Source organism: Podarcis gaigeae (genome assembly GCF_964106915.1).
Source record: "Podarcis gaigeae genome assembly, chromosome: 5".
NCBI classification, from domain to species: Eukaryota; Metazoa; Chordata; class Lepidosauria; order Squamata; family Lacertidae; genus Podarcis; species Podarcis gaigeae.
Window position 1 is genome coordinate 36,557,350 of NC_139681.1, and position 23,286 is coordinate 36,580,635.

Sequence of the window (23,286 nt, forward strand, 5' to 3'; positions counted from 1 at the left end):
CAGACAGTTTTTCTGGGTCATGTGGCCAGCATGACTAAGCTGCTTCTGGCGAACCAGAGCAGCGCACGGAAACGCCATTTACTTTCCCGCCGGAGCGGTACCTATTTATCTACTTGCACTTTTACATGCTTTTGAACTGCTAGGTTGGCAGGAGCAGGGAGCGAGCAACGGGAGCTCACCCCGTCATGGGAATTTGAACTGTCAACTTTCTGATCGGCAAGCCCTAGGCTCTGCAGCTTAGACCACAGTGCCACCACGCCACCTAATTAAGAAAAAGTTTCAGTAATGATAAACTGATGGGATGCTATGATTCTACACATGACTGTGGCCTGATGGGAAGTCTTGCTCCTAAGCTTCGCTTCTGTACATAATGCTGCACAAACCATCCTAATACTAAGACATTCACTCACCACCTTAGAATGTTCAGTTCACATTGAGTTCAGGAAAACATTGTACTTTGACCTGTTCTTATATGCATAGTTGATCACATCTACGGAACGTGCTCGTTATGCTCTTTTAAGTCTCCTATATCAATCATTAGTAATTGTTTTGTCTTACTATATTAATCATTGGTTATAATTTAATTAGGAGGTTTTCATGCCTGTCTAGTTCTGTGCTCCCTTTCCCAGTCTTTAATCTATTGGTGATTAATGCAACCTTTGCTTTGTACTTGTGTTAACCAATCAGCAATAAGCACATATGTGGCAATGCTGTAATAATCAATAAAAGAGGCTCCTTGAGACTTGCTCAGGAGGTGCCTCCCAGATGACGCTCGCTACCTGTCTGTCGTTATTTCAACCCAACAATAAACAAAATTAAATCCACAGAATTCTAAAAACAGCATCAAACCAGCAGCAAAGGAAAAACCAATACAATATAAAAGACTGGTTTTTGTGTGATTCTTTGGATGCTATGTAGCTATTTAATGAAATGAACTAAATGATTGTAAACCACATCTTAGAAATTTATTATATATAATTTGTCACCTTAAACATTTTGCTTGCTCTGCATCTGTTCTAATATTTAAAATGTACCCGCAAGGGCACTTGATGCACCATTATATAGTGCACGATCAAACAGATCTTCTCTGCAGTTTGTTACAACCTAGGTCTTCTGCAGTGTCTATTTGAGATTTTGTTGCTACTGATGAACAGGAACAGGTAAGAAAAAACATTTTCTTCCATGTACCTTTTAAATTTATTTTGGGGTGACATGTCTTTGGTCTTGCATATTAATAGCTTGCATTCTCAAGTTGTACCTTTAACAACATTAGACATTACTGTCATAAAGTACAATCCAGTAATCAATTAAAAAGTAAGTCTACCCGCACCCCATTGTGAATAATAGCAAGTTGCACTCCTTACAAATGCAAGTTTAAAGCATATTTTACCATTTTTTAAAATACAAAAATGTTAGCTAAGTCCACACCGTATAATGGACTGAGTCATGAGCTGTTGCAGCCCAGTATTTCCCACTATCCCAGTCAGCAACAGACTCTTCTGAGCCAATGGGCCTGGGAACAAGAATTCCCAGCATCTCCAAACTGAATCTGTTAAACCAGGAGACAATTAGAGCTCTGTTTTCCAGGCAGAAATCAGTGTCTGAAGGGTGCAGCAAAACATTTACGAAGCACTGGGGATAGCAGGGCATACTATTTGGTGCCATGACTTGCTTGGCGCTGTTGGGTCTGGCTCCAGCATTGCAGATATGATACCCTCTAATATTCTTCAAATGAAAATGGGAACGTTCTATTCTAAATCACAAAGCTTCTCCCCTGTTTGATCTCACCACACACATATGCATCATATATTCATATACAATTATCACCTAGACCCACTTACAGCCTCTTAGCCTCACATGATTTTTGCAAAGAAAAAAAAATGTGTTGATCCCGATAAGAAAATGTGTTGATCCCGATAAGATACATTTATCAATGGATAAATGAAATTACATTTTAGCTATAAGCTGCCTTGAGTCACTGTCAGGGAAAAAGATTAGATATGATAATGATAATGATAGAAATTGTGAGAATGATCAGGAACATACCAGAGAGTAAATCCTATTGATTTCAGTGGGACTTACTTCTAAGTAACAATGTTTAGGATTGTAGTGTATGGCTACACAGTCTTTATCCAGTTACCTGGGAGCCCCAGTTTCCAAAGGAGCGAAGTTTGTGGGTTGGAATTCGTGGTCTCTGAGCCTTGATTTAGGAAGTTGCAGTTGAGTTCCAGGGCCTTTACTCAAGTGAAAGTGTACATAGGTCTCTGCACTGATTAGGAAATGTATAAGATCTAGATAGATAGAAATGCTGTGATATATTTTGCCTTGCCTATGAAATGTAATTTAATTGAAAACGGTTGCTGTAATTAGAAAGGGAAGAAAGAAAGTAAGAATCAGGAAAGAATGAAGGAAGGACAGAGAGAAGAAAGAAAAAACAGGAAAGGGAAAGTGGGAGAGAGAGAGAGAGAGAGAGAGAGAAAGAAAGAAAGAAAGAAAGAAAAGAAAGAAAGAAAGAAAGAAAGAAAGAAAGAAAGAAAGAAAGAAAGAAAGAAAATATGAAGGGAAGGGGGAAATGAAGAAGAGAGGGAGAAAGGGGAATTGGGAGAAAGAAAGAGTGAAGGAATGGGGAGAGAAGGAAAGTGAAGCAGGAGAGGAAGAAATGAGAGGGAAAGCAAGAGAAAAGGAAGGGAAATTGAACAGAAGGACATTTTTGGAGGAAAGAAGAGAATACGTAGGGAAAACCTCTGCTGAATGGGAAGGATGAGAGACAGAGTGAGTGAGTGAATAGGAAAGGGGAGAGGGCAAGGGCACTTCCAACCTCACAGCAGAGGAGACATGTATTTTGAAAGCATCCTCTCCCCTCCTCCTCTCCTCCTCTGCCAGGTTCTGCAGGCTCCAAAAACATCTTCACTCACATATGACCTCCACTGCTGATGTTTGTGCCCCCTTCTCCCGTTGTTCTCCTCTGCATAGGGCATCCATGGATGGGGCTGAAGACAGGGGGCCAAGCTATTCTTAAAGGGGGCCATGGGCAAAATTGCAGCTACACTAAAACCGCAATCTCGCTGCAAACCCAGTGCCCCTTTAACATTACCTTAAATCAGAACTCTCTGACAAAGTAAAAACCATTGATTCCCCAATGGTTTCCATGATGGTCTTGGTATTTTCGGCACAGTAGAAGGATATGCTACATTGTTCTAGTCCTTTCTGGAGAATACCCATGCCAGAGCCTCACACTCAGTGTCAGCGGGTACCATCAAACTTTTTCTTTTGAAGAACAATTTCTGTAGAACTTATAGAAGCTTTGCCAGCAATGTGAAATAATTATATATTTTTTTAAAATATTTTTTTATTAATTTTCAACACAAATAAAAACAAAACAATCAACACACACAAACAAACACAAACATATAAACATGTATAATTTCAAATCTTTTTTCCATAGCCTTACTTCTCGGACTTCCGCCTCCCTCCCCTTCACTGCTTCCCTGTTTTAAAAGTTTCTTCAACAACCCTTCAGGACGGTTAAATTAATCACTTATTGTCTTTTTAAATTTCTTCTGGTAATTAATCTATCAATCAATTACAGTTGTAATTCTATATTTTCCTTTACCTTGACATTTTAACATTCATCAATATTACAACAGTTCTTAAGATATACTTTAAACTTCTTCCAATCTTCTTCCACCGTCTCTTTCTCTTGGTCACAAATTCTGCCAGTCATCTCTGCCAGTCCCATATAATCAATCACCTTCGCCTGCCATTCTTCCAGCGTGGGTAGCTCTTGTGTCTTCCAATACTTTGCTAGGAGAATCCTTGCTGCTGTGGTGGCATACATAAAAAATGTCCTATCCTTCCTTGGCACCAATTGGCCGACCATGCCCAGGAGAAATGCCTCTGGTTTCTTATGGAAAGTACATTTAAGTACCTTTTTAATTTCATTATAAATCATTTCCCAGAAGGCCTTAATCCTCGGGCAAGTCCACCAAAGGTGATAGAAGGTACCTTCAGTCTCATTGCATTTCCAACATTTATTATTGGGCAAATGATAGATTTTTGCAAGCTTGACTGGGGTCATGTACCACCTATAAATCATTTTCATAATATTTTCTCTTAAGGCATTACATGCCGTAAATTTTATCCCGGTAGTCCATAACTGTTCCCAGTCAGCAAACATAATGTCATGACCAATGTCTTGTGCCCACTTTATCATAGTTGATTTGACTGTCTCATCTAGTGTATTCCACTTCAACAGCAGGTTATACATTCTTGATAGGTTCTTAGTATTGGGTTCTAACAGTTCTGTTTCTAGTTTTGATCTCTCCACCTGGAAGCCAATTTTCCTGTCTTGTTTAAACACCTCCATTATTTGATAATAATGAAGCCAATCTTGTACCTTAGACTTTATTTTCTCCAAACTCTGCAGTTTAATTTTTCCACTCTCTTGCTCTATAATTTCACAATATTTTGGCCATTTAGAATCCATATTAGGTTTTTTCACCTCCTTAGCCTCCATTGGTGATAACCACCTAGGAGTTTTATTTTCCAGCAAGTCTTTATATCGAATCCAAACATTGTATAATGCTTTCCTGACAATATGGTTTTTAAAACCTTTATGAACTTTTACCTTGTCATACCATATATATGCATGCCAACCGAATCTGTTATCAAATCCTTCCAAATCCAGAATGTCTGTGTTCTCAAGAAGTAGCCAATCTTTCAACCAGCAGAAAGCTGCCGATTCATAATACAATTTTAAGTCCGGCAGGGCAAACCCCCCTCTATCTTTAGCATCAGTTAATATCTTGAATTTTATTCTGGGCTTTTTGCCCTGCCAGACAAATTTAGATATATCTTTCTGCCACTTCTTGAAACAGTCCAATCTGTCCACAATCTGTAATGTCTGAAACAAAAATAACATTCTAGGCAATACATTCATCTTAATTACAGCAATTTGGCCTAACAAGGAAAGCTGCAAGTTTGACCATATTTCTAGATCTTTCTTTACCTCTGTCCAACATTCGTCATAGTTGTCTTTAAATAAGTTCACATTTTTAGATGTCATAGGTAAAGGTAAAGGTAAAGGTACCCCTGCCCGTACGGGCCAGTCTTGACAGACTCTGGGGTTGTGCGCCCATCTCACTCAAGAGGCCAGGGGCCAGCGCTGTCCGGAGACACTTCCGGGTCACGTGGCCAGCGTGACATCGCTGCTCTGGCGAGCCAGAGCCGCACACGGAAACGCCGTTTACCTTCCCGCTGGTAAGCGGTCCCTATTTATCTACTTGCACCCGGAGGTGCTTTCGAACTGCTAGGTTGGCAGGCGCTGGGACCGAGCAGCGGGAGCGCACCCCGCCGCAGGGATTCGAACCGCCGACCTTTCGATCGGCAAGTCCTAGGCGCTGAGGCTTTAACCCACAGCACCACCTGCGTCCCATAGATGTCATATTAATCCCCAAATATTTACCTTTCTTTGCCACCATTAATCCAGTTTCACTTTGAAACCTCTCTCTTTCAACATTTGTTAAGTTTTTCTCCAAGACTTTAGTTTTTTGCTTATTCAACTTAAATCCTGCTACCTGACCAAAATCTTGAATTATTTCTAAAACTCTTTTCGTACTAGTGTCTGGCTGTTGTAGGGTCAATACTAAGTCATCTGCAAAAGCCCTCAGTTTATATTGTTTGGCTCCGACCTGAATTCCTTTAACCAGCTGGTCTCTCCTGATCATGTTTAACAAAACCTCCAAGACAGATATAAAAAGCAATGGGGATATTGGGCACCCCTGTCGTGTCCCTTTTTCTATAAGAAGTTCTTCAGTAACCACATTATTTACAATTAACTTTGCTTTTTGTTCAGAATATATTGCACCTATACCATTTTCAAACCTTTGGCCTACCCCCATCTCATGGAGATTCTTCTTCATAAAACTCCAAGAAATGTTGTCAAAAGCTTTCTCCGCATCCACAAATATTAGTACAGCCTTCGTATTGATGTTAACTTCTAACAGTTCTATAATGTCAATTACGTTTCTTACATTGTCTGACATATGTCTCCCAGGGAGAAAGCCAGCCTGGTCCTTGTGAATCTCCTCCACCAACACCTTCTTCAACCTTTTCGCTAAAATGTCAGCAAATATTTTATAATCCACATTAAGTAATGATATAGGGCGGTAGTTCTTGATCTGGTTCTTTTCAGTCTCAGTTTTTGGTATAAGTGTAATAAATGCTTCTTTCCACGATTCAGGTGCCTTTTTCCCCTCTAAAATTTCATTGCAGACCTCCTTCAATGGTTGTATTAGCCATTCCTTCAGAGCTTTATAATATCTGGAGGTCAATCCATCTGGTCCTGGAGATTCCCCCAATTTCATATTCTGGATGGCACCCTCTATTACTTGTTCTGTTATTTTCTCATTCAAAACCATCGCACTTTGTTGTGAAATTCTTTGTAGTCCATATTTTTTAATAAAATCATCTATTTCTCCTTCATTCTCCGGCCCTCGTGCGTATAGTCTTCTGAAATAACTCTGAAAACAATTACTGATCTCATTTGGTTTAAAAATGTTCTTTCCTTCCACCTCCAAAATTGTAACAGTATTCAGTTTTTGTCTCTTCTTCAGTTGCCATGCAAGAAGTTTCCCACATTTATTTGCTGATTCAAATGTCCTTTGTCTCATTTGCTTAATTTTCCATTCTATCTCTTGATTCATCAGTTCCATATACTGCATCTGGTAGAACTTAATTTCTCTCAAAACCTCATGAGACTTTGGTTTAGATCTCAATTTCTTTTCACCTTCTTTTATCTTTTCCAAAATCTTATCTTTCTTCTCATTTTGTCTCTTCCTCTTTAAGGAGTTCTGTTGTATTAGGAAACCTCGCATCACGGCTTTACTTGCGTCCCAAATTACTCTTTTCTCCACCTCTGTCTTCAGGTTTATCTCAAAATAGTCTTTCAAAGTTTTTTGGGCCTTTTTGTAAATCTCTTCATCTCTAAATAGGGTGTCATTCATTCTCCATCTGAAGGAACCAGCTGTTGTCAATTTCATCTCCATCTTTACAGCATTATGGTCGGAGCAAGTCTTTGGGCAGATTTCTACTTTTTTTTATCTTTGGAGCCATCCCACTAGTAATCCATATTTGGTCAATTCTTGTCCATGTCATTTTTGCTTCGGAGAAAAAGGTTCCCTCTCTCTCAAGAGGGTTCCTTGTTCTCCAGATGTCAATCAGATCCATAGTCTCAGTCATTTCGAAGAAAGTCTTTGGTAATCTCCCATCCTTAGAGACCACCTGTCTTTGTGCTTTATCCATGTTTGTAGAGACCACGCCATTCATGTCTCCCATCATAATTACATTATAGTCCAAATAATCCATTAAAGTCTCATGCAACTTCTTAAAAAATTCTGCCTTCCCTTCATTTGGTGCATAAATTCCAACTGTCAAAAATTTTTCTCCTTGAACTTGTATTTCAATTGCCAAAAATCTTCCTTGTTCATCTTTAAAAATTAATTTTGGGGCCAACTTCTCCTTTGCATAAATCACGACTCCTCTTTTCTTTACTTTATCTGATGAAATGAATTCCTGCCCTAATTTTTTATTTATAAGCAATTTTCTATGTGCCCTAGTCACATGAGTTTCTTGTAAAAAAATCAAGTCCAATTGTTCTTTCTTCAAAATGTGAAAGACCTCACGTCTTTTTCTGGGAAGGTTAAGTCCATTACAATTCCAGCTTAGAAATTGCAGAGCCATCTTGTTGTTTAATTAGTTACTTCTCCAGTCGCTCCCTGCGGCTGTTCTTCTTCCGTCGATGGTTTAAGTCCAAATGACAAATTGCTTATCTCTACTTCCGGGGTCAATTCCACCACTCCTTTCTGCAGGTCCTCCTCGTTTCTTTCCAAGAATTGCTCTTTATCTTGTACTGTTCTTATTTTAACTTTCTTCCCTTTATAGTTGAAAGACAAACCTTGTGGAAATTCCCACCTGAAAGGTAAATTGTTCTTTTTCAGCAAGTAAACCAGGTTCTTGTAGTGAGTTCTTGCCTCCAGGATGTATTTAGGGATGTCCTTGTAAATCTGCACAAAAGCATCTTCAATCTCTAGAGATCTCTGGTAATGTAAATTTAATATTTTATCTCTTTCTTCTTTAGATCTTAAGGTTATCAGAAAATCCCTTGGAATCTTCCTGTTTTGCCTCCTTCCCAATCTGAAGGCAGCTGTAATCTTAAATTCCTCTTCCTCTAAGTTTACCTGCCAGAATTCTGAAAATTCTTTTGTGAGAAAGTCCACTAGGTTGTCTTTTTCACTTTCAGGGACAAGTCTTAATCTCAAGTTCCTCTCCTTCCTCTGCATCTCCCACAAAGACAAGGCCGCCTCATGTTCATCCAGCTTTTTGCAGACTGGTACTAATACTTTTGGTGTTTAAGTCCAATTTTTTAGAAAGTTCTGTCAACTGTTTGGTATTTTCTGAACTCTGCTTTGTCAAAACTTCTAAAGATTCATTTATTTTAAGTAATGCTTGTGTCACTGGATCCATAGGTATATTTGTGACTTTTTCCTGCCCAGCTGCACCTGTTGGCAGTGTACTTGATATTGAGCCCCTTTTCTTTTGTGCAGCTTTGGCTTTAGATCTTGTTGCTATCTCTTCTGCTGGGCCACTCATATCCCAAGGTCGTTCTCACAGGAGCAGCTTTTGTATGGAAAAATCCACTGACTTGTTTTTTTACAGTCTATGTTACAGCTGTTACCACTTAACCCTCTAGAGGGAGTAATTCAAAGTGTCCAGTAGGCAGAAAGACAAAGAAACAAAAAATCCCCACAGAAACAAAGTTTTGGCAGCAATCTTCCAATATATACAAACTGACAATTTGTAGTTTCAATAAAGTCTCAAGCTTGTATCAAATAAGGTCCCAACTTTGTAACAAGTCTTTATCTGACAGCTCACCTTCTCAGTGCTTTACTCAGGCAGTCCGTTCCCAGAGTCAAGAACGGCAGAAAACTTTTCTTCCCTTTATTTTTCCATGCAGGTTAAGCCAAATCCACCTCCTTTTCCCCCTTGCTCCTGCTTGCTAAGGGGGAATTTAAGTTCAATGTCAAAGTTAAACAGTTCAAATTTAGTTTTCCTCCAATTGCAGCTTTGGAATTTCGTTGCTTTAGCTGTCATGCAGTCCGGGGAAGGAAGACTTCCTTTATTTTGCCTTTCCCGTTTTCGGCCGAATTTCAAACAATAAATTTTTAAAGTCCAGTAAGCTTTCCATCCTACTTACGGGTATTCAATATCAGTCCAGATTTCAAGAAGGAATCGGCACTCTCCGCCTATGGCGACGCGGCTTCACTTCACGGGCTGGGTAGCGACTCTCAGCACTGCGCGCACCCCCGATGCCACTCCGGAGCCTTTAAAAAGGCTTCTTTACAGTAAAGGGGGGCGCAAATGGTGCCCACCGAGTCTCGTGAAATAATTATAACTGGCCTTATTTTGCTCTGTTCAGATGGGCCTCAGGCTGCCATCCATCTTGGAACACAGCTTGATCTCTGGCATGTTCTCAGTCCTCCATTTTTCTAAGCAAACACATTTGCCTTGGGCCACCTTCACAACAACCCCAACATACCTGGCAAGTTTCAGATCTGAGAGACAAGTGTTCATGATGTGGACAAATTGCATTGCAAATTACATGGCATGCTTTGGTGATCACAGTGTGTGTATAATGATATATAATGAGCAGTTGTCACCAAGAAAGAGCAATTATTTTCAGGCAAGTTGGGTTTCTTCATACAGATGCTACTTTGGGTCACAGAGTTTAACTTTTTGAAGTCTTTTACTTTCATTCTCCAGATCAGCACTTATGTGAGTTGCTGAGTGCATCAGGAAAGAAAAAATCTCATTAACTGCCCTTAATTACAGCTGCATAAATAGGAAAAACCACTTGGTATTTATTTCATCCCACATTAATCTTTCATGATATCTCAAAAGAGATTAACTACTAATGCTGCTTGAGAAGTGAATGTTCTCATGCATAGGCCATGTGTATCTACTGAGGTGAGGGAGCACTCAACAATTGTGAAGGGGTTTGCATAAATAAACTGAAAATTGTTGTTTTTTTGACCCATTAAAAACATTCTGAGAAATGAACACACATTTATCGACACATCATTTGATATTCATTTGTTCTTCTCAACCTCAGACTCTACTAATATCAAGGACCATCAAGGTAGCATTTAGCACTAATACATTAATTACTGTTGCATCACACCCTTTAACACCCATCAGGTCTCCTCAAGACCTTTCTTAAATTCAGTGTTTTCCCTGAAACCTTTCTCATTAAGGAGATACTGTAATTTTGTTTTATACACAGGTCCAAGATGTGGCTGTTTTGGGGAGTGGCCTGCTTAGTCCAACAGGCACTGACATCTGAAGAATTCAGCAGCGGAAAACATTTGAATCCTCAAGAATTCATGAAAATTGTAAGTTGATGATTCAGGTGCCCTTGAAAACAGTAGACTGTGATCCTTACAGCTTCCCTTTTAAACAGTTTTCAAGAGTGCATGCATTCCCCAGCAGATTACCCAGACTTGACAGGGTTATCTCACACTGCAAATTCATCTGAAAGTGTTTTAAACAATTCTCCTCCCTTTGGGAGAAATTTGATTCCGTTCACATTTTAAACTGAATCCACCTAATTTGCATTTTTTTGAAACAATTATTTTTAAAAAATCATTCAAAATTGGCATTTCCCAAATTTTGCAATGCTGTTCTCCAATCAAGTAATGGAAATAGAAGCACATATGTCAGGGTAAAGTGTGTTCTAAAATGCATATATGAGTGAAAACAACGTACAAAAAATGCATTTTGTTTGGTAAAATTGGCTTGCAGAAAGGTGTGTTTTGGGCAAACTTGCATACAATCATGTGTACATTATAAGAGTTTAGGGGAGGGATGGGGCCCTAAGGCCCTCCAGATGTTGTTGGACTACAATTCCCATCATCCTTGACCCTTGGCCATGTTGCCTGGGACTAACAGGAGCTGGAGCCCAGCTATAGCCACAGGCTTCTCATTCCTGGTGTAGGGCTAGTAAAGTCATTGAAGAATGATCCTGGTTCTGAGAATTGTCCCAGAATTTTTTTTTTAATCAAGCTTTTCAATTTCCATCCCTCTCCACTCACAGCCTGAAATCATCCAGTACTGGGGATACCCCAGTGAAGAGTATACAATCCTGACAGAGGATGGCTATTACCTGCAGGCAAACAGAATTCCACATGGAAGAAACTGTTCTGGGAAGACAGGTATTTTTGGAATGGTGTTTCGTATGGTTGTTTGAAGTGCTGTTCATTCCCTTTCTGTGAAAAATATTGAACAACAGCATGAAAATTTCACCAAGTGTGACCTCTGTTAACAGGTTCCACAGATCTAATGGCTTTAACTGTGCATTTTCAAAATTTGCTTTATGTATTAGGGGGTAAATGTTGCATTTCTTTTATCAAAATTGTCACCATTAGAGTCAGTAGGCTATCTATTTGATAAAAATAAAGCTTTTCTCTCCACATCACTTTTTGATATGGTGGGATATATCCACAAATATCTCTTCTCGAATATCATCTATGCCAAGTTTCTTCCAAATTAGTGTCAAGTGTGCTGTCATCATGTGGCCTTACCCTCTTGCACCTAACTCCATCGCATCTCTATCCAGTGCTGTTTTTCTAGAAAAAGAGGCGCCGGAACTCACCATGAACACATCCCTCTTTCTCTTAAAATGCCTGAGAGGTGCCGGAACTGAGTTCTCTCTGAAAAAAAGCCCTGCCTATTTCTATATTTAGGTTTGATGCAACCAGTTTGGCTTCATTCACAAGCATTTCCAGTTGTTTCAAAGTTTGTCAGCTCCATGAGGAGAACGTCTATGTTTGCTACTTCAGCTTCTAGTGTGGTATCTCTAGCTGGGATGACCTTGTTGCAAATATCTATGCCAGCTAATATTTTGTACCACCTGGCTGACATTAACACATAGGGAAAATATGTCATCATAAATTCCATGGACTTCATTTCTTGTTTTGGCCAGCAAATTTAGTTCTATAAGATATTCCAGTGCTAATTTAATTCTAGCCAAGTGAGCTGCAAAAGGGTTTTGCACATTCAACATGTGTCATAGAAATGGACATGCTGACAGTCAGGGAAGAGGCAGACAAAGCTGAGGAAGGAAGATAATTCCTAAAAGAGAGGGGAGCAGCAGTTAGCAGCAGGAATTTGACCCCTGTACACAGAGAGGAAGACAGGAAGACACAAAACACAGGCAGGCAGCTAACAAGCTCTGAGAATGACTCAGAAGAAGAATTAGGGGGAGTAGAAGGCTCATAAGATTGGTCGAGAAACGCAGGACTGGGAGAAAGAGGAAGTGGAGGGCTTTCCTGTTGGGGGAAAGGAAGGGGAGGAGCTCAGTCCCGGCAACTCATTCATTGAGTGAGGACTGAAATAGCTGAGTTCCAATCGGGGCTTTTTTATAGACTAATAAATCTGAAGTAAATAACTGCCAGAGTAGTGTGTGTGTAGGAGTAAATACTGTATTTTTCACCCTATAGGACACACTTTTCCCCCTCCAAAAATGAAGGGGAAATGTGTGTGCGTCCTATGGGGCGGATACAGGCTTTCGCTGAAGCCTGGAGAGCAAGAGGGGTCGGTGTGCACCAACCCCTATTGCTCTCCAGGCTTCAGGAAGCTCTGTGCAACCCTAGTTCCCGCAGGGCTCCCTAGGCTGCGGATAGCAGCCTGCTGCCCGAAGCGCGGGGAGCGCTGAAGCAGAGCACCCCGCGCTTTGGGCAGACATCGGGCAGCCCCACAACCTTGGGGGACAGCGGGGAGGCGCAGCACTGCCATCCCGCTGTTCCCCGACCTGGTTTGGATTCCCTGACCTGGTTTTGAGGGGAAAATAAAGGGGGGGATTCCTTTATTTCCCCCCAAAAAAACTAGGTGCATCCCATGGGCCAGTGCATCCTATGGGACAAAAAATATGGTAACTGCCGGATTCGTATGTGTGTGGGAGAGACAAAACCTGACAACATGCTCTGATCATCTAGTTTCAGGAATACCATGGAGACAACAACCAACATGGGTTATGTTAGTTATTCCCATTGCTTAGGACTGGAACTGAACAGGTGGTACACAGTTCGAATTGTTCCCCAGATGGTGTTTGCTTCATGTATGCATTCAGCAGCATAAGTTGGGTGTGGGACAATTGCAAAGTGAAGGAAATTCTGTTCTTGCTTGCATGTCATTGTATTTTCCAGCCATATTTGCCTCATTATTGCAAGGTTGAGCTCTACTTTCACTGAGAGGAATAGCTTGTTCTTTCAATGAACAGTTATCAACTGAGCTATTTCTCCCCCTCTTTTGTTGCTACAATCTGCAAACTTGAGAATTCTTCCTTGTATCTCATACTGTGTTTCTTTCAAAAGAATGTTCTTCAAAATAAATGTTGTTCGTTCAATATGGGAAGAATCTGGTGTGGCATTGACTATTGCTAAGTACTTTGCAAATTGCCTCACAAGCAAAATGTGTTTTTTCACACAATTCAAGCATTCTGCAATAAATTCATTTTGTGAATCAGGGACAGATAATGAACTTGAAACTGCCCACTCCTTTTCTGTGGCTCCTATACACTTAGCATGTACTCCAGAAGGATAGGGTTCAAAATGGAGAGCAGTTCAAAAAAGTTCCCATTGTTTTAACCACCAGTTTGATTGGATGAACCAGTATATAGCCTATATTCTTCCAAGAAGAGTACAACATCATACTCTCCAACATCTCTCCAATGAAAATAAGGACATCCCATTCCATAATGATAATTTTAATATATATACCCCACGCATCTTACTGGGTTGCCCCAGCCGCTCTGGGCAGCTTCCAACATATATAAAAACATAATAAAAAATTAAGCATTAAGTCAGTCAGTCAGTTTCATTGCACATAGCCAAAGGCTGCCGCAATGTACACAGAATTATTTGACAATTAAAAGAAAATATACTGAATTGAGTAAAAAAAGACTTCAAACATTTATATTATTAAAACATTACGTACTCTAAACAAAGCTATAAAAATACCCCAATGTACAAATAAAAACATTAAACAATAAAATTCATAAGCTAAAATCATCACATGGTCACTAATGTTAAAAACAATATCAATTAATACAGTGTGCAATTTATACTCAGAGTGTGGTGACAAAGATAGAGCATAGCCTGAGGTAGATAGATAGAATCAAATAAATTCATCACCTTTACAGTTAATGGCTACCTTGGCTATATAATTTGCTCTTGAATTTTCCTAGCAGCAGTTGCAAAAAGTGCTACCCGCCAGGTCACATAATTATTAAACATTAAAGAAATTCCCTATACAGGATTGCCTTCTGACGGCTCAGGAGCTGGATAACTCCATATGCTCCAACATTTCTCCAATGAAAATAGGGACATCCTAAGGAAAAGTGGGACATTCCGGGATAGAATAAGAAACCGGGATGGCTTCTCTAAATTAGGAACACCCATTTGGAGCATCTGCAACATTGATTAAGCCCTTTAAAAGGAACATTCTAGTTCCCCTCCTTTGGCTCCCAAGCCACACTTTTGACCTTGAGCAGGTGAATGATGTACCCCCTGCACCCTGTCTCCTGGCCCTGAGTCAGATACCAAAGGGGAATGTTGATGCTCTGTGAGTGAGCAAATTTGGAGTATTTGATCTAATATTCTCTTTGTTTTACAGGGCCTAGGCTGGTTGCATTATTGGTAGTTGACATTATTTTGGAATGTAGGAGCTGGATTGCAAATCTTCCCAGCAATAGTTTGGCATTTGTCCTAGCAGATGCTGGTTATGATGTCTGGATACTAAACAACAGGGGGACCACCTGGTCTAGAAGACACAAGTGCTTTTCTATATTTCAAAAAGAATTTTGGAATTTCAGGTAAGTACAAGGGACTATGGTTGCTTGGGTGGAAGGGATGCTTTTCCTGAGAACTTTCCCAGGACTCAGCTAGATTGGTAAAGAAAAAGCTTGTCCCAGACTGTAACCATCTAACGTGAGTGCTTGAGCATTATACTTTGCCCTGCCTTGTAGCAGGACAAGCCTAAACTATCTTAAGTAAGAGTGGAAGGGCATCACTGGAATCACCAAATACTGCAGGAAATGTTTCCTTTGCTAGAAAATTAGAAGAGGGGTAGACTTGATCTGCAGAAGGAAAGGTGTGTTTAAAGTGCACATTGCATACACTGAAAGCTGAATGAAAAACAAATTGATATACATTCCAGAGAGGAATGTGTGCATCATAACCACTACTACAAGGGCCTGTCATACATGAGGCAAGGTGACGTGGCAGGCTCCAAAGGAGTAGCAGATCCAGCCTCCAAGGAATAGCCGCTTACTGGCTTTTCCTCCTGGTGAGCAACAATTGCGGCCCAGCACCTCCCTCAGCTCGCTCCACTGTGCAGTGCCATTTTCTGCATCCCTCTTGGCTGCTGTGGTACCTCATGGGTTTCCGCCAAACCTGGAGATTCAAACGGGCCAATCCCCAGCCATCTGGGGGTGCGTGGCTTGGCGAGCAGACCTGAGGGAAGCAGGCTTCACTTAGGTCCGCCTGCCAACTATTTAGCCTGGCCAACCCTGTGTGCTGCAGTCCAGTCGGCCGGGAGCATCACCCACTTTGCCCCTCCCTATAACATAGTTGCTATTTCTCTAACCATTTCTTCTTCAGCTAGGAGGGCTTTGCTGTGGTCTTTTGACGGTTGCCGAATTTGGGGCTGGGAAGGAATTTTCCTTGCGTCGCAGGTTTCACCTTCCCCTGGTGGGACATGGCACAATTTTGGGATTTGACTCAGGTACCAAAATGTCTTGGGCCTGCCCTGACTACTACTGACATATAAAGCCCTGAAAAATTAGGGATTTGAATTACTAGACAGCAAGTATACATTGTCCACTTGCTGCCTAGTAATTCAAATCCCTAAATTGGATTTAATATCTCTGAATCTGAGAACCTAACTGGGCTAGTTTAAGTGAAATAGAAATATTTAAATAAATCATAAATATATATTTACTCTTTCTTTCCCTACTATTCCCACTGGACAACTTGCAAGGTTATCCTCCAAATGTCAGGGTTACCATGTCTAATGTATTGTATTTTTTATATTGATACATTAATGTACACAATTGTATGCAAATGCAGATGGTCAAAATTTCACTGATATTCTATCTGTGTCTTTCAGTTTTCATGAAACGGCAATCTATGATATTCCAGCAGCCATAAACTTTATATTGCAGAAAACTAAGCAAAAAAGCCTGTATTATATGGGCTTTTCCCAGGGAGGTTCAATGGGTAAGTTAAGAAGAAAAGAATGAAATGTCTCTCATTTCTCTTGCTTTCTTGAATTATCAGGGACTTATTGGAGATGTGGTGCAATCTCAGGACTATTCAAAAGACTAGTTAAGAAAAGTATAAGACAGGTTAAAGTATAACTGCTTAATAATAATAATAATAATAATAATAATAATATGCCATCCATCTGACTGTGGAGCTTTCAACAAATTAAAACAGCAAGATATCAAATATTAAAAACTTCCCTGTACAGAGTTTACCTATGTTCCAAGAGAGAGTCTTTTCAGGATCAGGACTTCAGTAGTCAAGCAAAGGCTCAGAATGTGATCAGAGAGGACTGCCACTGTTTCATGAACAGGGACTTGCAGACATTAAGACATGGATGGGGAATATTTGGCACTCCAGATTTGGACTCCAACTCGCAGTAGCCCTAGAAGCATGATTTGTAGTCAGTGATTATGGAAATCCAAGAATATCTGGAGGGCTACAGCTTTCTCACTACTCGCTATGGCTTTAAGAGCATGAGACCACAAGCTTTGGCTTATTAGATCACAATAAGATCCACCCTCTTTATTATTCTGTGTCCCAGAATGTATCTGGAAGCTTAACAGCTAGGCATGAAAGTGGTGGTCATCCCTGTTGCCTTCATCAGACACCTACCTGAACAAACCCACCTGTGCATGGAGCACGACACCACTTTCATCTGCCTCCTGATGTACTTCTTAGAAGACAGGTCGCTCAATGTCGCTCAGTGCTGGGAGATTATGGGAAAGAAAAGAAAGTACTTAGTCACGTGGTGCATTGTATAACTATGAAATTCGCTACCACTAAACTTGGTGATGGGCTACAAATGTAAATGTTTGCAAAGTGGGATTGTAAAAATCCATGAAAGTTAAAGCTATTAATGGCTACTAGTCATGTTGGTTATATACTGCCGTCATGGTTGGAGACACCATATCTCTGAATGCTGTTCACTAAGGGAAACATTTCCTTCATGTCCTGTTTTCCCATAAGCATCTTGTTAGGCACTGGAAGGAACAGGGTGTTGGACTAGCTAGACCTTTGGTCTGGTCCAGCAGGGCTCCTCTTGTGCTCCTAGTGGCAGGTGCAGCTGGCAGAAATGGATGTGCTGTGTGCAGGTGCAGCCTTAGGCTCATTTGAATGCCTCCAGATGTAAAAAGGCTAAGCTGTCCCAAGAAACAGGTCAGGGTCAGAGTGGCTGACTGGGACAGAGAGCTATAATTACATCCTGGACTCTCTACGTCTGCCTGCCTGTAGTTTTGGCTGTGCAGAATATACAGCTCTCATCAGTTCCGCGGTTGTGAAGAATTGCCATTTCTGGGGCAAGGGAGCAAAATCTGAGAGAGAGACTAGCAGGCATGAAAGAACAGGATCCTGCTCATAATTTATATGTGATGGATTCTCTTCAAAACTCCAGTGCCTAATTTAAGAACCTGAATTTGTGGAATGACAGACATTTCAAAAGAAGAGAGATGGGAAACCTTTGACACTCTGGATGCTTTTCGACCCCAGTTCCCATCAGCAGCAGCAAGTATGGCTGATAGGAGTTGTAGTCCAGCAGCAACTGGAGAGCCACAGGTTTCTTATCCCTGATTTGATTTCTTTGTTTGCAGGTGCAATGTTTTAAAAAAACTTTCTTTTCTCCAGGTTTAATTGCCTTTTCAACCATGCCACAGCTTGCTAAAAAGGTGAAACTCTTCATGGCTTTTGCTCCTATCTACATATTGGTGGACACCAGAGGGCTATTTTCATTTCTTCTACGTTTTCCTGATGTATTGAAAAGAGTAGGTATGACTCAAGCATTTGCAGATCCATATATTTAATATCTATTTTTCTTATGAGTCTTAACAGAGAGTTACCTTCCTGCAATCCACTCTGTTTCTTTAACTCAACATTGATTGTGAGCTTGAGAAAGACCTTTCTGGACAGAGAACTGGCGACCACACCCGACTCTCCCTCCCTAACCCTCAAGTCTGCCCTGATGCGACACCCCAGTGGGCATAGCTGAATGAGAAGAACTCCACCCTGCTCATCCTCTCAGGTCTCAGTGATGAGGTCCAGATCAGCCTCCTCATTCACAATCAAGTCATGGCTGAGGGAGGTCTCACTCCGAGCTGACCTGCATTCAGCAACAGCATCCACAGACCCAAGGGTTGGTTGATAAGACAACCACATTTCCCTAGGTTGGATGAAGGGCTGGCACACGGCATAGTCACCAACTGGCTGCATTGTGTGCCCCTTACCTTGGTTGCCCTACCTCCCACACCACACCTACCCCACTCTGAACTACTGTAATTGCCCTCCATTGCACTCCCCAGCTCCTCTCTTCCCAAGCACATTTTCAGATAAAACAACACCCACCCTGTATTTTATACCCCCAAGATAAAAACACCATCCCCATTAAAACAAAAAAATACCCCAATGGGGCCCCCACCTTCATTCCACTAACTTACCACCTTTGTCTTGAAAGCATTTTCTTCCTTCTAGGATGCAATGAGAAAAACCTAAATGTGGTAGGCAGATTTATTATATATCGTTTATGCATTTACTTCTTCTTTTTTTAAAGAACTAGTTATGTACATAAACATAACAACGAAAGAAAAGCTATCAAACAATCTATTACTTGCCATAATTCTGATTTCCTTAACACAATTATTCCATAGTGAAATTCTTGAGACCTCTTTCAATAGATGTTAACCAATCATCATTTAAAATGTACAGTGGTACCTCGGGTTAAGTACTTAATTCATTCCAGAGGTCCGTACTTAACCTGAAACTGTTCTTAACCTGAAGCACCACTTAGCTAATGGGGCCTCCTGCTGTTGCCGCGCCGCTGGAGCACAATTTCTGTTCTCATCCTGAAGCAAAGTTCTTAACCTGAAGCACTATTTCTGGGGTAACAGAGTCTGTAACCTGAAGCATATGTAACCCGAGGTACCACTGTATTTTCAAAATTAACTTCACGTCTAGTAGGTAGTTGGTCACTTATGCGTCGCCATAGAGGAGGAAATGCACCAGACTCCAAATATCAAAGAATGGCTTATTTTAATTGCTTATGCTAGGGGATACACATCTAGGTACCCAGACACCTCTTCATCAGAAAGCTGCTTCCTTGTGCAGCATAAAAGTGTCTGTATGCTGTAGTGCCTTGAATGCCATGACCTTGTTGCTTGAAAACTCTTCAAGAATGTGATTTTAAAAAGCATTTTCTTTCCTATCATTCTTCCAGAGTCGAGCAGATGTGTATGTTGGAATTTCCCCCGATTATACTTCTGTAAAAACAGTGGTACATTGGGGTCAGGTACAGTATAATAAAAAACCTTCTTAGCATTTCAAAATTCAGGAGTCAAAAGTTGAACATATTTACCTGAATGTTCAGTTTCACATATTCTTGTTCTTGTAATAAGGTTCCCATTTCGTTTTATGAAAGTGTCATTTTCAAAATTACTCCCCACCCCTGAAATTATATTCTAGATGCTTCTAGAATACTTCCTGTTAGCAACTCACAGGAAGAATACAGGAAGCTCCCCTATACTGAATCGAACCATTGGTCCTTTCAGTTCAAAATTGTCTACCCTGACTGACAGCAGCTTTCCAGGGTTTCAGACCGTAGTATCTCCCAGAGTTTTCTCACAAACAAGGTTGATAGATACATTAATAATCTTCTACCTGACTTTCTAGAGACACCACTGTTTTAACCAGAGCTTTTGGTCCTTTTATTGGCCAGGGTGGATGGGTGGAGATTCTGAAAACCAAGATCCCTACATTTTGAATTTTCTTTTGACTATCCATCTTTCAGAAGATTTAGTATTTTGAGCATGCACCAAATTTCAAATTGTGCATATGTCTTTTTCATCTTTTTAGGTTGCTAAATCAAACCAATTTAAATATTTTGATTATGGACCAAAGAACGGGGCTATCTACAACATGGTAAGTGATTTGGATTCTAATGAGCGATTTGGCTTGCAGGTTAAACATTCAGTGTGAACAGTGTTGTGACTTCTGAGTTCTTGCATAACTGATAACATCAAAGACACAGAACTGGTTGAAATTATGGGTTTGTCTATGAAAATGCAGCCATTTAACAAGGGGAGCATAGAAAGATGCCATATATCAAATCAGACAATTGGTCCATCTGGTTCAACATTGTCTATCTAGATTGGCAGCAGATTGGGATGTGGTGCAGGTGGAATGGGGCAGAACAGACTAGTGTGTGTTCCAGTGACACCTGTGGTGGTCAGGAAAGGAACCCCTATGTAAGTGGAGATTCCCCTTTAATACATTTTGCTATTCTTTTATATATATATATAGGATATTTATTAAGATTTTTTAAAGTATTACAATAAAAATGAAAAAAATAACAAAAATACAAAATAAAAATAGTTAAAAACACACAGATTTTCCATTGCTAGTTTTCCTTTAGCTTATTTCCTGGACCTCCTCATACCTCCCTTTTTTGTATTCCACTTCAAATTGTTGGTTCAGCAAATCCTTACCATTAGATTTTTACATGTTTATAACCCTTTTTTCATATTCTCTTAAAGCATTACAGCTGGAAACCACTTAATTTCTATCCAACATCATTCTAACATTCATTAATTTTAGAATATTTCTGTAGATAGTCTTTAAATTTCTTCCAATCTTCTTCCACCGACTCTTCTCCCTGGTCTCGGATTCTGCCAGTCATTTCTGCCAGTCCCATATAGTCCATCACCTTCATCTGCCATTCTTCCAAAGTGGGTAGATCAGGGGGGGAGCCCAAGATGGCGGCTGTAACAACTTCTCCTCCGTGAACCCTCCTGGATTACAAACCTTTTATAGCCTTTTGCAGCCTTTTATAGCCGTTTTTATAGCTGTTTTTATTAGACTTTTAATTATTTTACCTCTGTTAGAAGTTTTAACCGTTTTATCTCTACTGTTGGCCAGTCGTGGCCAATATACGTATTAACAAGGATATTCAAACCTTCTGCTGAGAAGGCCTGCTGCTGATTAGAAACGCCGCCTTGAAGACTGGGTTATGCTGAGCAGTGGAGGAGGAGTAGCAGAGGAGTTGTGTCCACAAAAGATAAGTTCTCTTTTTATCTCTGTTTACGTCTACTTTTAACCTCCGTAGTCAGTGAGACAGTGACAAATGGGTCATGGCAAGCGACCAAGATCTGCTGAGAAAGGTTGTTCACCTCCAAGAGCAAAGCAGTCAAAGCTTGAATCTCCCTCACCACTTACTAACAATAACAGCCAAACAGAGCAAGTAATTGTTTCTGCGGTCGAAACATACAACCGCTTTTGGCCTCTGTATGGTCAAGGGGAGCTGGAAAAGCCAGTTGATCCAGGGGGGGATGGAAGCCATAGGGAAGCCCCCCTTCCTGACACCTTAATTACACCTTCGCCGTCACTAAAACAGGATGCATCAGGGCAAACTGCCCATGAATCAGTACCTGATCAAATACAACTAGTAATCAGGACTTTAAGCTTCATTTTCAAGCAATTGGAAGGGATTTCTTTATCTTTGAATAAACTTTCACAAGCCCTTCTGACGCATCCATCTTCCTCAACTGAGCTATCTAATTTGCATCAATCTCCTGTGCAGCTTGTAAGTGCCTTAAAGAGACAACATGACCAGAAATCTCACCTTAAGGGTTCTAGAAGCAGGCTGCCACTGCCCCAAAGGAACAAGCAATCCTTGATTTTTCAACCTAATAAAATATGTCTATCCATTTTTTCCCGTGACGCCCCCAGACTTAGGTGGAATAACCTGAGGATGGCTAAAGGGTACCTACGTGATTTGCTTGTGTCTTCCAATACTTTGCAATAAGTATTCTTGCTGCTGTTGTAGCGTACATAAAAAAAGTTCTGTCCTTCTTTGACACCAATTGGCCGACAATGCCCAGAAGGAAGGCCTCTGGTTTCTTCAGAAAGGTATATTTAAATACCTTTTTCATTTCATTATAGATCATTTCCCAGAAAGCCTTGATCCTTGGGCACGTCCACCAAAGGTGAAAGAATGTACCTTCAGTTTCTTTACATTTCCAAATTTATTATCGGGCAAATGATAGATTTTTGCAAGTTTGACTGGGGTCATGTACCACCTGTATATCATTTTCATAATATTCTCTCTTAAGGCATTTTGCTATTCTTACTGGTCCAGTGTAGGGAATTTGATTCGAACAGACAGATAAAGAATGATTTTCAAGGGACAGATGTTAGACATCCAATACATCTGAAGATCCAAAAGTCATCTTAACAATGAGAAGAAATGTAAATGTGAACCTCATTTTCATATTTCTGATCTCTTCATCAACAGAGTTCACCTCCATTTTATAAAGTAGAGGATTCTATTGTGCCAACAGCTGTGTGGAGTGCTGGACGTGACACTATTGCAAGCAAAAGAAATGTTGAAATGTTGCTTCCTCGAATCACTAATTTAGTTTTCTACAAGCATATTCCTGATTGGCAGCATGTGGATTTTATCTGGGGTCTTGATGCACCAGAGAGGTTGTATAAGGATGTGCTTTGCCTGATGCAAAAGTACAAATAAAGTTTTAATATGAGGGGCAAACTATATATCTGATATTAATGTGCACATTTATTTTAAAGGAATCTTACATCGATTGATTTCTGTATTTATATTCTTCCTTTCTGTCACAAAGAATATTGAAGCTGGCTTACAATAACAAAAAGATATGAAGAAGAAAACTGCATAACAAAATTGACGGTAGAAATGTAACATCAAGTAGGGATACAGACTCTAGTACTACTTATTATAATATGCATTTTATTTTATATTGTGTGATGATGCCTTATAGAATAAACTTGCTTCTGCTCTGCAATGAATCATGGAACTTCCCATCTGAGATTTCCCTGCCCCCTGTAAAATGCAATAAAAAAATTAACTGCAAACTGAAATGTACTCTGGATTTATGGCTTGTTGTTTAGC

At 40.3% G+C, this 23,286-nt stretch overlaps 1 protein-coding gene across 1 annotated transcript; it reads left to right on the top strand.

The window, feature by feature from the left end:
* The first annotated feature begins 1,109 nt into the window (after positions 1 to 1,109).
* LOC310844504 (lysosomal acid lipase/cholesteryl ester hydrolase-like) lies at positions 1,110 to 23,196 on the top strand. Its single transcript, XM_083738606.1, has 10 exons — positions 1,110 to 1,160; positions 10,340 to 10,448; positions 11,150 to 11,267; positions 14,728 to 14,926; positions 16,222 to 16,331; positions 18,000 to 18,140; positions 18,735 to 18,865; positions 19,582 to 19,653; positions 20,217 to 20,282; positions 22,654 to 23,196. Exons 1-10 carry the CDS (start codon positions 1,147 to 1,149, stop codon positions 22,885 to 22,887), a joined length of 1,194 nt encoding a protein of 397 aa, XP_083594732.1. The 5' UTR covers positions 1,110 to 1,146; the 3' UTR covers positions 22,888 to 23,196.
* Positions 23,197 to 23,286: the final 90 nt, after the last annotated feature.

Bases quoted from the DNA above. Each gene is read 5' to 3' on its own strand.
- LOC310844504 (XM_083738606.1), top strand. The intron at 11,268-14,727 runs GTATTTTTGGAA...TTTGTTTTACAG, and splicing joins AAACTGTTCTGGGAAGACAG to GGCCTAGGCTGGTTGCATTA. The intron at 18,866-19,581 runs GTAGGCAGATTT...TCATTCTTCCAG, and splicing joins ATGAGAAAAACCTAAATGTG to AGTCGAGCAGATGTGTATGT.